Source organism: Mus musculus, chromosome 5 (genome assembly GCF_000001635.26).
Source record: "Mus musculus strain C57BL/6J chromosome 5, GRCm38.p6 C57BL/6J".
NCBI classification, from domain to species: domain Eukaryota; kingdom Metazoa; phylum Chordata; class Mammalia; order Rodentia; family Muridae; genus Mus; species Mus musculus.
This window is the reverse complement of record NC_000071.6, coordinates 88,929,451-88,947,217: the sequence shown is the minus strand read 5'-3', so window position 1 is coordinate 88,947,217 and position 17,767 is coordinate 88,929,451. Positions and strand designations below refer to the sequence as shown.

The 17,767-nt window shown below is 44.3% G+C and overlaps 1 protein-coding gene across 9 annotated transcripts in view; it reads right to left on the bottom strand.

Annotated features, from left to right (window-relative positions):
- The window catches only part of Slc4a4 (solute carrier family 4 (anion exchanger), member 4), a 445,799-nt gene that overhangs the window by 292,439 nt on the left and 135,593 nt on the right, over positions 1–17,767 (bottom strand). For all 9 annotated transcript variants that reach the window (XM_030254704.1, XM_017320995.2, XM_006535136.4 and 6 more), the window contains one exon: positions 12,396–12,469. In XM_030254704.1, the coding sequence (XP_030110564.1) occupies positions 12,396–12,469 (74 nt within the window). Of the gene's footprint in view, positions 1–12,395; positions 12,470–17,767 lie in introns of those variants that run through there.

The window sequence follows — 17,767 nt, the reverse complement described above, 5'->3', positions numbered from 1 at the left end:
TTATTGCAATCATTGAGGACAACATTTTCAATATTCAATGATGATCATAGTGAGGAGTGATTAGTGACATGATGATGATAATGACGACGACGACAATCTGTACACAAGAACAAATAGCTATAAACAAAATTTTGAAAGAAGCAAGCTAAATGTCTCTCGTCAGGGTGTCAATCCCTTAGTTCAGAGAAACTGTGCATCTTCCTCTGACTGTCCGTGTTAGCAAACAGTTGCAAGTATCCATAAATAAACAATAACATCTAGTTTCCATGATAATCTCCATCATTAACAGCTGATAATAGAGGTAAAACTGAATTAGTAAATATTCTTACAAGCAACTCTTACATTTTCAGTACGCATAAATCATTTTTAAACATCTATGCTAAAAAAAAAGGCAAGGATTCTCTTTAAAAGGTACATTAGGAGCCTTATGCTAATGAACCATGGGAAGCGAGTTCAGCTCACCCTACATAAACTACAGTTCCTCGGGTGCCTCCAGTCAGGGAGGAGTCTCCAAAGTAGATTTAGTGCTGATCTAGCATACTATTTTCTATCCTTATCCACACATTAAAAGCACCAATGCATTTTAGAAATCTAGACATAATTTTCATGAGCAGTCTTAATGAACAACTGTCTCCCACTCTATCTTGTACACAAAGATGCTCTGGAAGTGTGGATGGCATTCTCCTTCTCTCCAAAGGGAAAAAGAAGCAAAGCTATATTTTTCCTTATCCCACCCACCTGGAGCCCTGATAATAGCATGTGAACTCCCTTCGTTCTCAAGAGCGTTCACTCTGAGCAGGGCAGAAGAGGCAACTTAGACCTAGTCCTGACCTGCCCCTTTACTGTCCCTTTAAAACCCCTGAACAGAATGTAGTGGGTCAACAGAGGCAACACCTTCCATAACTCTATCCTCTCTCACCCTGCCCAGAAGCAAGTGCCTGGCAACCTTCATCCAGCTCTGGGCACAGCTTCCCCAGTGTTCACACAAGTGAATGCCAATGCCCGGGAGCCAGGTCTGCCAGGCCTTTCACTTGACTGAGGAGAGTTGAATAGACTCAGAAAGATCCGGGAAGGCTGGCACTACCCGGTTAGAACTCTTCCACTCATGCTGACAGCTGACCGCCCCTGAATTTTAATGTGCAGTATATATGTGGTTGTACTGAGCCTACCTGGAAGGCACACACAGAGAACTAACAGCTTTTTATTTCTCTTGCAGTTACCATGTACACCACTGAATGGGAAGTAGAATTGGACGACTCAAAACAATAGCTAATCCGACCGTCATTGATAATTGGATTTGCAACGGCAGTCAGAGAGGCAGCCAAAGAGACACATAAATGCACACATTCATACCCTCATTCCAAATACATTGTCCAGCCCTGACCCTGCTATGGCTTCTCTGTCTGCAGTGGCTAAACTGTGGATGGGCAATAGGAAGACTAGTATTTGGGTCTAGAGACGGATAAGCCACAATATAGTCAATGTAGTTGTGGCTAATCACAAATGAGACGGCTCAAATTGTTTTACTTGATGTTCTTCCCTACCATTCTGTATGTAGGTAGGTGAGATGCAAGGAATACCACGGGACTATAACAATCACCAAGAACTAGAGAAAATGCCGCAAGAGGCACGTTAGCCTAAATAACACCGTCTCCCAGATCTTTATGATTATGGCTTTCCATTTGTACCACCTCGGTCATAACTTTGAGAGCAAGGGTCCACTTTTATTTACTTTTATTTAGTGACTTCATTTCCAGTAAGCCTACTAAAGCCAAAGGGCCAATTTAAGATGTACAGAGACAGGCAGTACTCTAGGTTCCCCAGGCTATAGAAGTACCCCTTTCCTCTTCCCATGACTACGCTGTGTGTCCAGCATCAGTTGTCCCATCAAACATTATCTAGAAAACACACTGTTTTTTAAAAAGTTATGATGAACCCAATAAATTAGCAAGTACCTAAGGGAAAGAAGCTCGCTGTACCTCTGAATACGCTCCTGTCACAAAATGACAAAGTCAGATCCATGACCCTCAGTCCCACGAGCTGCACCAGAGTATGAAAATGTTCGGTGTGGGATGTGCCTCCTATCAAGACTCTCACCAAGGGTGAGCCCACCCAGGCTGATGGAGACTTTCTCTCTCGTCCACCTAAAAGCCTTTTCAGCACCTTTCCTCTCCCTTCAGGTCCCACTTCTTATTCTTCAAGATGCGACTTCCAGCTCTCATTCACTTCCTTCTACACATCTCTCCCCTCCAGAGAGAGCACACACAGCAAATCCTCTGGGAATGAGCACTGACCAGGAAAAGCGTTCCCCTGGTTACTCCAGTGACTGCCCAATCCCTGCCCCTCCGTCCAGGCTCATCTAACCATCTGTAAGGTGAGAACATTAAACTAGATCTTTTGTGAGACCCTTTATGCAAATTCTATACAATTCCAAACATTTAAGAGTCAAGTACAGTACGGCTAAACCCACAGAAGGGAGAGCTAACAGCTTTGTACCCATGCCTTAGAGCAGTGGCTCTCAACCTTCCTAATGCTTTGACCCTTTAATACAGTCCCTCATGCTGTGGTGACCCCGAAACCATAGAATTATTTCACTGCTACTTCATAACTGTAACTTTGCTACTGCAATGAGTTGTAAATATCTGATTTGCAGAACATCTGCCTACGACTTTCAAGTTCCTACCTTAAGTAGTGTCATCATTCCCATGGTTTACGATAGCCATGTCACTAGGACTTCCAAGTTACTTTCTCCCTCCCGGTTCCTTCTTCTTAGTTCCACCTTATACAGTCAACTGCTTACGTCACAGTTCTACATGGATGGCTAACAGGTATTGAATAGAGTCAAATGGTTGAGTACCTATCATACCAGTTTTAATCACCTTACAAAATGACAAATGAGCCTCCAGGTGGCTCATAGCAAAAATCCATATTGCAATCACCCATCTATCTATCCATCCATCTGTAAATCCTGGAGATTTAAACCATACCTCTCCAACCCTTTGTCCCCAGTTGGCCAACACACACACACACACACACACACACACAGACACACACACACACAGACACACACACACAGACACACACACACAGACACACAGACACACAGACACACACACACACACAGACACACACACACACACATACACACAGACACACACACACACAGACACAGACACACACACACACACACAGACACACACACACACACAGACACAGACACACACACACACACACACACGCATACACGCACTTTGATCATACTCTCCACTTTTATTACTGTCCTCCTGGGGAATTCTTTCCATCCAGTAGTCAAAAAGAACCTTTCTTGCAAAATGTCACTTGTCACTTCCTTGCTTGAAATCCTTTACATATGCTTCGAACATGCTCAACAGAATTCCCAGTCTCTAGCAGAATTAAAGGTCACAAAAACAGACCTGGTGGGTCATACCTATAATCCCAGCACTGCAAGAAGTTGAAGCAGGAAAAAGACTGTCATGAGTTTGAAGCCAGCTTGTGCTACATAATGAATTACAACCCAACCCAGGCTACAGTGTGGGACTCTTAACTTCCATAACTAGGTAAGAGCTGGGGCGATGACTCCATGGTAGAAATGCTTGCTGTGTAAGTGTAGGGACCTAAGCTTAGATCTCCAGCACTCAAGGAAAATCAAGGCACTGGGGGCAGATGGGACAAAGACAAATATTCCCAGAGTGCCCAAGCTAGCCAGATTAGTCGAACGGTGACCTCCATATTAAGTAAGAGACCCTGTCTCAAAAAAAAAAAATGTAGAGGGGCTAGAGACATGTCTTAATGGTTAAGAGCACTGACTGTTCTTCCAGAGGTTCTGAGTTCAATTCCCAGCAACCACGTGGTGGCTCACAACCATCTATAATAGGATCTAATGCCCTCTTTTGGTGTGTCTGTAGACAGCTACAGTGTACTCATATACATAAAAGAAATAAATCTTTAAAATAATAATGTAGAGAGCAACAGAGAAAGACAGCTAATCGCAAACTCTATCTTACACACACACATGCACACATATATGTATAAAGAAAATGTACATAAGCATGAATATGTCCAGACCAATACATCATATAGTCAATCAATAAAAGTAACAACTTATCTAGGTCTCACCTACTTCTGGCCACTGTCTGCCTGGTCTCATGATTTGGCATACTAACCTATTTTCTCTTTCTTCAAATTTCCTATCTCTTCTAGTTCAAGTCTACAGACATGCCAGCCCAGGATTCCCCTCTCATCCTTCCTCCAGCCAATTCCTTCCCATCCTTTAGGTCTCAGTAATGTCCCATGAGATATATACCCTAGGTTCTCATGTGAACTCACCCACATATATGGTACAGCCTCCTGATGATTATTATATCAATAAAGTTGTGCTCTTAAATCATGTCTACTTTATTTGGCTGAACAGAAACTGTGTCCTAGTAGGAATGTTTCCACATTCAAGGGTACAGAGGTTATACATGCAACTATTCTTGTCATTTTAGTAGGCTGAAAGAGTGGAAGCATCATCCTTCAACTACCACTAAGAAGGGATGGTTAATATGGGCATTAATCAGATAACCTATTAAAATCTAGATATCAGTATTTCAACTTCAGTCTGGGGGTGTTCCGCAGTCATAGCAACCACTGGCGAGATCTCGTTGAGCAGAAAGATAAATTTCACACCAGGATTGCATCTGCGGGAGGTAATACCTTAAAATTATAAGGTTCATCTTCAAGATTTCAGATGTCATTGCCTATATTTTTAGCAAACCCAGGAGACAGGGCTATAAATGGTATTTCTTTATATATAAAAAAAGAAAAGAGTCCACAGAAGGTCAGGATGAAACTCCATGGTAGAATATTTTCCAAGCGTGAGTGGGTCCCATAAAAACAGGTGCTGGGTACCATAAAAACAGATAAATGACAGGGGAAAAAAATCATGGAAGTTGCAAATTAAGTAATTCACAAGAGTTTTCTATGAACAGCAAAGTGTTTGGGGGTATTAACCTGTGAAGCATTACTGAGAGAAGAAGGAGGAAATCAGCCGGTAGCTGTAGTGATGTTTGCCAGTGTCACCTAGAGAGGCAGTGCAGAGCCAGGGATAGAAACAGATCCAGACTCCTGCTACACCACCACCACGTCCTCCGAACCACAGCGCAGACTGAATCAAAGCAAGCAAAACCCTGAACAATCAGATACTGATTGAATTCGCCAAACACACGTATCCTGGATTCAGCTATCCACTGAACGCCAAAGACACTGCCCTGGTTTTGCAGCACACATAGAAATTCTCAGTGAAGTTGTAATAGACGAGGACTTGGGTGATGACCTCAACAACCTATAAATATGTAATTGTGATCCTCTGCAAGAGATGTATTGGTTAATATTACTAAAATTTAACCCTTATTTCTATCTCCAGACATTTCAGCCTGGTTTAAGAACAAAATACTGTGCATTCAACCTTGACAATATTCTGTAAAATAATATCTCATGGAGTTCTTTCAAAATCAACGGAGTCTAAAGGTGAACCCAATGAATACCTTAGGACAGCTGTCTTCTCATTCCAACCCTGTGAAAGGTAAAAGCAATTACCAGACTTAAAAGCCTTCTCGCTATTCAGAGATGGGAATTATTTAAGTCACCCATACAGCTGACTCAGTGGATGTCACTCACCACCCTCACCCCCTTCGCCTCTCATCCCACCTGGCAATCAGTAGTGTCGGGATGCAGTGTGCAGAACCTCCCGTGAACCCTTGTCACGGCAGCCTCCTGCCTCAGTCCTCTTGGAATTAGCCAAAAGGTAAAGTGAAATCGAAACACCATCTCAGCAGCAAGCTCACCAGGTAACAAAGGAAGCTCAGCTGATCTTTATTCCAGTCTCACTCTCATCATACTCACCAGACCCCACTTTTAATCCCCCCAAATTAAAATTGTTTGCAATGATTAAAACAATAGGGAAGTATTTAGCTCAGGCTAGAATACATAGTACCTCTACACTGTTGCATGATCTCATTTTATTGCCACCCAAACTACATAATAGCCCATAGGACCCAGAATTACTCTAGTCTGTGTTGGGGAGGGGATGGTTTGTGAGTGTTCATGTATGATGCTCACATGTAGAGCTCACCATCAGAACACGACCCACTAGAACACTTCTATATTCCAGGGAAGACACTGCAGGCTTTAATTGACACTGGGTAAGCAGTTTACATCAGGCACACACGTGATTTAATGATTTTTCTTAGAAAATGAGACAATTTAATAAGCTAAGGGTGAGGTATATCCACAGCCTAACCATGATCATTAAGTCTTATATCCAGAGCTTAAAGAGAAACAAAAAGAGTCCAAAGAGAAATGGATGCTAGTCCTTGGGAATTTCACTTGGCCATTCTGTCTTGGCTTCTCCAATAGAGAAAGCAGCGGGGGTTGGGGGGAGCAGGTAAGAGGGCAAAAGGCTGAGTGTTAGGAGGGAGGAACTGAGGAAGCCAACGGACGCTGCAACCAACTAAATCCTTCAGAATGATATGCTCCGTCAGTCTTATCGAGAACTTTTAGAGAGATGATAATCCAAGTGTGTGCTTGTGTGTGAGTGAGTGAGAAAGAGAGAGAATATGCAGGTGTGCATATGCCACAGCCTATACTTGGTGGTTAGATGACAACATCAAACATCAGCTCGCATCTTCTACCTTGCTTGGGACAGGCCCTCTTTACTGTCTGCCACTATGTAAGCCAGGACAGCTGAGTTTCTAAGGATAGCATTGCCTCACTTTCCAATTCACAGAGGAACACGGGCATTACAGACAGTCATCACCCCAGTCGAGGATTCTCAGGAGCCGGACCCAGGCCCTCACACTTCAACATCAAGTTCTTCATCTTCTGCCTCTCCCAAATCTAAAAGCATTCCTATTCTTCTTAGTGCTGCGTACATCAGTGACATCATTTTGTATAATCATCACGAGTTATATTATAAATGGCATGTTGCCCTGTTTCCATTTTATGGAGAAAGAAACCCAAACTCTCCATTCTAAGTGGCTTCCTTCACTGATTCAATGATCCCATAACAGGATTCAGTTTGGGAGTTTATTTATTTGGTCTTGTTGAATCAGTTTATCCAACTGGTGCTTAACCACTCTACTGGAACAGCACATGAATACAACACTTTGGTAGATACTTCCAATGTAAATATAAGACAACATCTCACTAACTGACCAGATAAGAGGCTTCATCTAGGGCAAAATTGTCCCCAGAGTGTCATTTCAGAATGCCTGAATCCTTGCAAAACACAAAGTACCAAGTTCAATTTGTTGAGGCTTACTGCCATAAAACAAGGTCAACAATTAGAGCAGGAAATGGCTTCAAGGGGTTTTTAGTCCGTAACATTACCAGGGAATTCTCAACAGAGGAAAGCTCTGGGAAGGTGTAACGCCTGTTTCCTGTTCAAAAACCCATGAAACCTCATCAGATATCCTGGATGAGGACAAAATCTAGGGATAAAGATGTCCCTTCTCTAACAGCAAGAGGTGCCCTGCAGCCATGGCGATAAGAGCTGTAGTCTTTAGGACCTCAGGGGAGTGGATAGCTGAGACCAAAGGAAAAAGAAGAGAGGAATTTGGAAAGATCTATAGACCATCTGCTGAGGGAGGGTAAGGCCAAGCTGCTAGTCAAGAGGGAACTTTTAAAAATCTTTAAAGTTCTCCAATGTGGGACTACATTGTTTTGGCTAAGAGGGCTTTTCCTTCGGCAGTCTTTGCCCAAGTGTTCCCTCTGTACACAGTTTCTGAGCCGTTCAAGTGGACAGCACATTGCAACCGGACACTTGCGTCCAGAGCTCAGAATAGCCCCAGCCCTGACCTGGCCCCTCCCTTCCCATCTGATAGGTTTTCATTACCCCTTCTCTGCAGTTACTGTTATGACCACTATAATTCTTAACAAATGTCTCCCAGACCAAGCCCCGCCTTTTTTCTTTAGAACACTACCTTCCTCCAATACACACACATTAGAGCATCGCAGCCTCCTCTCCTGAAAACCAGCTTAAGTCATTATGATTTCATGTCTGTAAAATGTTGAGGTCCTGACCTCCAAGAAGCCAAAGGCCCCCATTTCATCATCTTACTCTCTTGTTTTCAAAACACAGAACAGAACAAGATGGGTCTAAAGAGAGGAGGGTTAGTGGCTACTTTTGCTTGCCACTCCATACAAATAAGCAAGATCAAACTGAAAATGACCCTTATAAAATAGAATAGAATACCAAGGGTAAACTACGGACCATGCCATACCACTTGACTTTAAGGGCTAAGAGCAAAATACTAACAAAAAGTATAAGCAGAGATATGAGAGTTACGTAATTCTGCGTATGTTTTATTTAGTTCACATTATATATTGATGAACACATCTTTTGTTTTAGCAAATATTTGGTGATTGGGAGCTCAGTCCCAAATACCGCCCTACACTTCCAAAATGCATTTCTCTGAAAAGCCCTCATGATAAATTCCAGAGTTTGAAACAGTACTCTCTTAATGACCATCAGGGATAGTGGGATTTCTAGGCTTATCCCTGCCTTTAACAGGAGGGAAGGCACTTCCTGTGGGACTCAGTTTTGAAATGGAGGGAAAATAGTACACTATATCCTAACAGCATTGAAGGAGCACCAAGCAAGCCTCAGTAACATAGACATTTCAGACCATATTGTCCTACAGTTATTTATGTTTCCTGAGTTGCTAGTTGGATTCAAAGTTAAGGAGAGGCCCCTCCTCATGAAGTGAGAGCTGCCAAGGCCGCTGGGGAGTTACCTAGCCCAGCCAAGCCAAGGCCTTATCTCAAAGGATAAGGTGGAGTTTGCTCTTTTTCCCCTATTGCAAAATATGAGAATATTAAGTAATCTGTTTATATCACACAGATCCAAAATCCAAGCTGATTTTTTTTTTGAGACAGGGTCTTCAGGCTGCCCTTGAACTCCTCCTGATCCTCCTGCCTCAGGTTCTCAAGCACTAGATGTACAGATACATACCACTCTGCTGATCTCCAAGCTGACTTTAAAAAAAAAAAAAATCTATTCCTCCCATCTTGGGTGGAAGGGTGGGGGCTGGGGATGGGGAGGCTATCTCAAGCTTGACTTGACCAACAAAACTTGGCAATTTCCCCTGTCTATGTTTGAAATGGTCTGCGTTGTTCTGGCAGCACCAATTTATCATCCACTGACCAATTCTATATAGCAGGGCTCAAGAGTAAGCTTGGGCTTTTCCATTCAGAGCAGATCTCACAGTCCAAGTCACAGAATGCTTCCTCCAAGTTCATACACTTGGCACTGAACGTTAACTGCAAAGCCACACGCAGCATAAGGTGACCGGTGAGAGAAAGGAATCTAAAAGCTCTCATTCTTTTCTCCAGATCAAAGTTGGCACTTGGCTTTCTTTTTAGAATTGCTGTATCTAAGCCATTAACACATGAGGGAAAATTTATGAAAACACAATTTAAGTCTTCAAATATATGTGGCATAGATAAGTTCATTATTTAAACAAAAGATGGCTGCTCTCCTGACTCACCCTGTTCTCCGGGAGTTTTGCAGCTGATGGTTCTCTACTGAGATTTTTTTTTTTTTGGAGGTGGATTAAGTGTTATGCCGCCCACTAAGAGTAACGTTGAACAAGGTGAACTGGGGGCACGGTCTGAAGTCTCAGTTTCTCCAGCCCCAGAAAACTATTAGAAGAAGCCAGGTAGCCTGGAGCTCTTCCAGCCTCTGTGAACTGAATGTAGGCATCCCACCTCAGGGATTCTAGGAAATATTTTCCCTGTATGAACATGTCAAACCAACCATAGCTTCTGACCTCGGTTACTGAAACTCATGGAAATTACTAAAAAGCAAAAGTTTTAGCTTACTTTTGCAAGGTGTGTTATAATATGCTTGAATCACGGTCATCTTAGGAGGAAAATAAATAACTTCTGGGGGTCAAAGGAAACATAACTGATAATTTACAGGAAGGTGCTCAGCTCATTGTCCTTTGAACTCTCTCTCAATTCTTAAGACACAGTGTTAACTTCTGCCTAAGTGTGCCAAAAACCCAGCTGTTCAGGAAGTAACACGTTGTTCCCCCTCAGTAATGCCCTTTTTAATGAAATTACAAATACGCGATACATAACCTCGAGAAACACATCCCTATTTGAAAGTCCATCTCCGGCAGACGTCATGATGAAAACCATCCATTTCCTCCTTCATCACGGGACCCAGGGATGTGCAATCAAACCTTGGTCCATCCCAACTTCTTGGTACCCTCAACCAGAGCTAGTATTACATTTCAGTCCTGCCAACGCTCTCTGAGGAAGCCAGCTGAGAAAGGGGAGGACCACATAGACGAGGGCTGAAGGAGAGCCAGTTCATGCCTTCCAACTTGTCTCCTGGGGGAGCATCTCCACACTGGAAGTCTACACCAAATCCACCATAAGCAACTCCCATGCTAAAAGTCCTCAACAAGAGATGACATGACATGTCCTGACATAAAAGGGATCAGACCAGGCACCCGCCAGCAACACAAATGAGCAACTCTAACGTGGTGTCCTATGAGAACAGGAAAATACAAGCTTCGTCCCCACTAAACCAACATGTCCCTGGCACTGAGCAGGTGCTTCCACAACCTCTGGTTGCCTTTTTTCCTTCTCACCCTAAGAAAGCTGGCTACAGAGTCACGTGCTGTTGTATTATGCTTTATTCTGTGATCGATAGATTAATTTTTCTGCTTGAAAATCAAGGGAAATCATTGAGGAAATACAGTCCTCTGCCAATGCTTTAAGAACCTGAATACAGTCACCCACTGCAGGACTGGGCTTTTGATTTGAAGCACCTTCAGGAGTCCAGATTTACATCTCCTGAGAACTCAGCTAGGGCCCTGTTCTCAAGGAGAATGTGTGCATGGCATGCATTCCCACTCCCAAGGATTGCTTCACCCTAATTGTTCTAACACCATAGAGTTTTCACCCAAACCTACACTACTTCTCTTGCTCTAACTTGGTGAATGTGTCTCCTTTATAGTCAGGGACAATGACAGTGACTGCAACGAAGTTTCATCAGTGAAGAAAAGTTCCACTCTGTTGCCTTCTCCACAGTGACATTTTTCCCATAACTGTGTTGTAACAACTGCAAGGAATCCATAAAATTTCACGAGAGAAAATACTATAGTTTCCATTTTTCTAAGAAACTTAGGCATTGCATTCTTAGTCAGTCTCAAGGCTTAAGTGTGGGAAGGCAGGGGGTGGGGCGGAGGGGACACCAATCATCCGCACAGGGCAGAAGAAACTCACTAAGGAAACATGCGAAACAGCAAAACCACCATCCTGGGGCTGTTCCTGAAGCATAGCGGCACAAAAACCCTTGACCTGGTGCTCCATCTGTTTGACGAATCACTCGAAAACATACAATATCCAGTTTCCTCTTCCCAGCCTCATTGTCCTCTGCACCAAGGTTTTAGGAGACACGAAATGCTAACCACAAGGACCAACCTCCAAAACATAGAACTGCCTCTCAAGTGACACTCACAGGAGGAGCTGATCGCAACGTTCATCTGTGGGTTCCATTTGATGCTATCTATAGCCCTGATACTAAACACCAATAATAGAATGCTATCTATAACCCTCATACTAAATACCAATAATAGAACATGCTTCTGATGCCTTGACATCATTACCACGATAAATACTAATGAAACCCTGCCTTCTCACTACCAGCCAAGCAGTAAGTGCTCCCCCAACGTTATTGATAAGTCAGGAGGTTAGTGGAAGGGGTGCATGCTCAAGTGTGTCAGCACCAGATAAAATGGAACTCTTCTACAGTTTTAACAGGCACTGGAAAGGAGCATGAGCGAAAGAGGTTCTGAGGAGTTTTTCCGATCGAAAATGCTCGCCCGTGTTTTCTTAACTAAGGCTCATCCATAACAACTGTTCTCAACCCTCAGCTTAGACCTGCTCTCTCTACAACAATGATTATCCTTCTCTCCCCCAACAACATCTGTTCTCTCTCCCCTGTAAGCTACAAAATGGAAAAGAATAGTAGAAGCTGCTACCAGTTGTATTTCTATAGATCTGGTGGCTTCCGGGAATTACCTAGTAAAACATTCATTTCTGATGGGGCCGCAAAGCTGACACAAGCACCTGCTTTAATATAACACTTTTTAAAAATATATATATAACAGGTAGGACCCTGCTGACTTCAAATCTCAGGGTCCGATGAAGTTCCTAAAATCACTTCCTGTATTGAAGCAAAAGGTAGAGATTAAGGAAAGCCCACAGGCAGGACTTGGTGGTTAACTTTAAAAATACAAGATGCATGATATATATATATATGTCATGATCTACAGAGACATGGACACAAACACACACTTTCCCAGCCCCAAAGTGCTCACCTTCTACTTCTTCTTCATCACACACATGTTTAAGGAAGGAAGCCCCTCTGTCCAGGACAGCTTCATCCTCCATCCTATAGTAATAGAAAAGAAAAAAAGAATGCTCAGACTTCTCCTGAAGTGAGCCACTCGAAGCAGCCCAGCTTCTGGGCAGGTTAACCTGCAAGCTGTTGTTCATGTTTGCAGCAGGGCAGAGTCCCTCTCCTCTTCCTTTGGTGGCTGTCACTCCTTCACGGCAGTTCTTCTCATCTGGTGCTGGAGAATGTGCTGGCCCCACATAGCTTCAGTTCTAACCTTGAGAGGGTAGCCACATGGATAGGGAACAGAAAACCATCCCAATCTTGTAGGCTGGATGTAGAGGGGGGGTGGGATGCTCCCTCCGGGGAGTTGCAGTAGGGAGAAACAGAGATGAAAACAAAAGAAGAAAAAAAAAATACCAAGAGAGGAAGTTTGGTGTGTCTGGAGTGCTCGTGATAGTCGTTTGTGGAAATTCAGTTTCTGTGCTTAGCTCTTTAAACACCCACTGCACAAAATGTATACCCTCCTCCGAGCACATGCACACCCACCCACACACAGAGCGACAGGGCGTTAGGCTAATGCACAGTGGGAGCCTAGCTTGCAGCCAGCCTCTTAACACCAGCCCAGTATTCTGTGTTGAGTGGCAAGCGTTGAGTCACATGTTGGCCTTACGGAAATCTGACATCTGAGGATTATCCCGCACCAGGCTTCAGCCATGGGCACCTATACATGCCACCCTGGCCATTCATTCCACACCCTTATCACGGGTCCCTCTGCGCGCTGTGTGCGCGCTGTTAACTCTTTTCTGAAGGGCACGAAGTTCTTCATTTTGTAACCACGTTCTGCTGTCCTCCTGTCTCCTTACATAATAGGATCTACTCTGCAATTTCATATGCTAAATAAGACCTCAGAATCTATCCAAGGAACAGCAGCGGGGTTTTTTTTTTTTTTCAGCCTCCCGGTGCCAAACATGTTTCTAGTTTACAGAATGAGTGCGGCTTTATTCCTTACTCTGCGGCTCCTTCTTGTTGCATTAACTTCCATAGACAGAATCCCATGAACTCTATTTATAGTGGAAACAGAAAGAAATCCTGGACTGCTCAATTGCTGCTTGCGTAGCGCGGGTCTGGTAACAAAGAACTTTCTCTGGGGACAGCTGCTCTGTGTCATCCCGTATATGAGGTCTGCCAGAGACCCACATGTTCACTCTGTATTCTAGACATCTGGTTAAGTGCTTCAAGCACTGGCTGTGGTTGAACTTGTTTCCATATTGCCTGATAACTTGCTCTGGTGCTTTAGATATTTGCTACAATCTAGGCAGGGGTGCACTGAATTCCATTTTTCCCTTCCTATTTTAGGACTATATCTCACTTACCAAGCAATCACCTTTGCATAAAAAGATCAGAAGCAAAAGCAAAAATCCTATCTGACCACTTCATAGTTATGCCACCTGCAGCAAAGGACTTAACTTTCCTGAGTTGCAGGGATTTTTTTTTCCTTGTATAAAATTAGAGTAATGATATCTAGTTCACAATGCTTTGATAGAATAATACCAATTCTGCATTGGTTTCTTTGAGATTTGAGTGAAGGGTCAAACTTAGCACATACTACTTTAGTAAATGTGTTTCTCGGGCCAGTGAGGTGTCTTAGCAGGTAGATACTTGCCTCCAAGCCTGATGACCTGGGTTTGATCCCTGGAACCCACAGGGTAGAAGGAGAGAAGCTGACTACACATATGTGCATGTATACATGTGCTTGACCACACACACACAGGGGAGGAGGGAAACGGGAGGGGGAGGGGGATAGAGTGAACACCCGCATATAATCGCATTCTGCAATTCTGCAACGTAATTTGTAACAAAATAAGTTGAAACAAAATAAGTTTAATAAGTTTCTTTTTTTCTTTTTCTTTCTTCCTTTTTATTAAGAAACTCATTACTGGTCTACAGCCATGCGTTCCAATCTTGTCTTATCTCAGAAACTAAGCAGAATTGAGGCCCAGGTAGTACGTGGGTCAGAAGGAGCTCACTACTTTTGGAAAGACTTACAAGAGTCTTCCTTCCAGACAAGAGCCTGGACATCGAGGCTCATCCTGATACCCGCCAGAATACTTTTCTTCTCTGCACTCAAAACTAAATGATTAAAATAGGATATGGGCCAGTCAGTAGAATTATGGGTGGGAAAGGGCTACCTTAAAGGCTAAGAAATCAAGTCATTTTCCCAATCTCTCTGAGCCTAAGACTCTTGAGATGGTTAAATAATACAGCTGTTACTCATGGATTCAGCAAATATTTAATTACAGCTTGTTATATTCCTATTATTCTTGAGAGGGAGGGGAACAAATCTACAAATAAGACAAAATGTTCCTTAAAAAAAAACAAAAACAGAAACAAAAACAAACAAACAAAAAAAAAAAAAACAACCTAATGACGAACTGAGGGACAAGATAATCTCAGAGGGCGCTGGAAGCTTTGCAGAGAGTAAAACCCCACAAGAGGCTGTCTCAGTGGTGCGGTGAGGATTCTGAGGAAGTGACGTAACTAGGGGCAAAGTCACTGTGTGAAAAATGTACAACAGCCTTCCAAGCAAAGGGGAAAACAAGGGCCAAGACCCTAGGATAGGAAAGTTTAGCACCGTCCAGGAAGTGGAAGGAGCCAGGTCATGCAAGCCAGGAGAAGGAGTCAGAGCTGAAGGCATCTGGAAGCCTCTGAAGAACAGTGAGACGGAGGCCGGCATGAACTGTTTTCCCTTCCCAAAGGGTCACTCTACCTGCGATGTGGAAAACAGATGCTTAGGGCACAAGATAAACTCGTAAACTACCACAAAAACCAAGAGCACTGTGTGAAAATCGGGGTGTTGGGAAGCCATGGAGACTTCATTCTGGACACTTTTTAAGGTTGAGATGTGAATCCTGAAAAAAAAAAAAAGTTGCTGATGCAATCAGAACTGCCCGAGCCGGGTACTAGAGACTCAGGGCTGTTGCTAAATGCGGCAAAATCCATGCATCAAGCTGGTGCTGGAGTCGTTACCAGATGCCAGCATGCAGAAAAGAGAAGTAGGATCAGGGTGCGGACCTGCGACTACCTGCTAAGACACACCAACATCCCCAAGTCAGGCAGTGAGACCAGTGTAAGCTGGACACGGGTGACATGGAAGTCAGAGAGAGCAGACAAGCCCACCGGAAAACTGAGAAGGACGGAGATGGGAAAGCCAAAGTTGGATTTGGCCAATAGGGAGGATGCAGGTGCCTATTACAGACCCCCTTGAAACAGGCCACTCTCGGTGCTGGGGGAGAGAGGAACAGAGAGGGTGCTCGTCTGTTCCTTCTTCTGTTTTTTACCTTCCTCCAGTGAGGAGGAGAGTAAATATTAACTGAGTATCTACTGTGCACCCTGCATACTTCCAGACACCAGGGACACACAAACCACGTCTACCTTCTCGAAGACATCTTCTGGTGCTCAGGGAACAGTCCAAAGTGCAAGGAGCCACCGGCTACCCAGCATTTGTGCACACAGATAAGGAGGACGTCGCAATGAGAACATTTTCCTAAACTCCTCAGAAGCACGACAGAATCCCAGAGCACTGCATGTACCCTAACTTTTTTTTTTATCCTCCCTCCGGAAAATAGAACTAACCCCAGGTCAGTCAGCATGCTGAGTCCAACACAACCGACTGTAGACGCCATTTTGGACCCTCTTATCCATCAGGCAGGATCTTAAAGCATCCTGTTGTCTCTTGATATATTTTCTAAACCTAGATATCGAAGCTTGTTCCAAAAATTATATGCCACATGTAAAGCAAAAGGGAAGCAAGAAACCCAAGAGATTGGAAGGGAAGGTAAAAAGGTCAGCACCCAAGCCCTCCGGCCAAGTTGAGAAAACAACCCAACCCCACCGTCTGAGCACGGAGTGGGGGTCACGCTGGGTGCATTCCTTGGCTCTTTGGTGCATATTTCACATTCCCGTCAAGACTATACATAGCAAGTCATCAGAGCCTCGTTTTCTCTGACGGCTCATACAGAATGCCCACAAATAGGCCTCTTCTCTGCCAAAAAGGAGCGAGTGAAACAGGGCAAAAGCACACAGCCTGGCGGCGTTCCTCTTCCTCAAGAGCAAAGTCATCCTGATGCCTTTGGCCTTCTGCACGGGGCAGAGGCAGTCCCTCCTCTTTACATGACAAATATCAGTTATTCAGCCTTACATTTCTTAGCAGTTGCTGGCTATTATTAGTAAGACAGAGAGAGATACCATGTAAAGTGGCTGACCTAACCAGTTCCCCCCTCCCTCTATAAATCACTAGGAAGAAATTAACTCATCCAGTCCGTAATCAGGCCCCCAAATCTGTCCTTTAAAATGTCCTTCGCACGTGCCCTGCATTTGCTGAAATCAGAGAAGGAAGCATACTGTTGCTCACATAGCCAGCGTGAGGCAAAATGCAGAGTGGCTCTGGAAGCTCCTTACCAGCCTCAGGGGTGAGGGAGGGCAAGCTTCATATCACATGGCCTCTGATTGGAGAAGTTAAACCCCTTCTATACAAGTCCAGACCCATGGTGAGGGGAAAAGGTGGGGGGAGGGGGTTCTAAATCTCCATTTTTCTGGGATAGCAAAATGCTTTAACTGGAACCCATGTCAAATCATCTGCCAAATGGGCAGGTTCTCACCAGCCGGTCCTAATCACGGAGCAGGCCTGTGAGGGTGACTTAAGTCCGGCACGAGAAACATTTGTGCAAAACTGTCAGCCACTAGGCCCAGAGCACCCATCCACATTCCAGCCCTCTGAGATCCCACCCCCCCTGAGCCCTTGCCAACTGCCAACGTGCTCGCAGACTAGTACTCACAGCGCAAGCAGCTGCCACTCAGCCAGTCAGCAAGTGGCAGGCCGCCAGCGCACAAGCTTCAAGAGCACCAGCCTGCTAGTCCCAGGGCTGTTAAAGGTTGAAGGTCTACGGGTATGCTAGCCTTTAGATTCGCCTCACTTGCCCTCCTGTCTCCCTCTCCCATGCTTCCCTATCGCGCCTCCCACGGTAGCAGTTCACTCGTCTCTATGGTAACAGCATCTGGTTTCAGAGTTAGAACTTCATGCAGCACAGTTCTCTCTTAGCCTGGGGCTTTTGCCAAGAGGTGCACTAGCAAAAAGGCTGCTGCCTGAGTTGGAGCCACCTGTTTCCCTGTCACCCCGGGAATGACAGTTATGCTGCGTGTCCTCGGATTGTGGCATCTATTTTGTGGAACGAACACTTTAACCTCAGCATGCTCTCCACAGTATAGAGGGGCTGTGCTAGAGCTGGCAGCCAGCGGTATCCAGAGCCAGCCTATCTCCCCCACAGTCTCTGTTGTCAGGGACTTCTGCCTGCT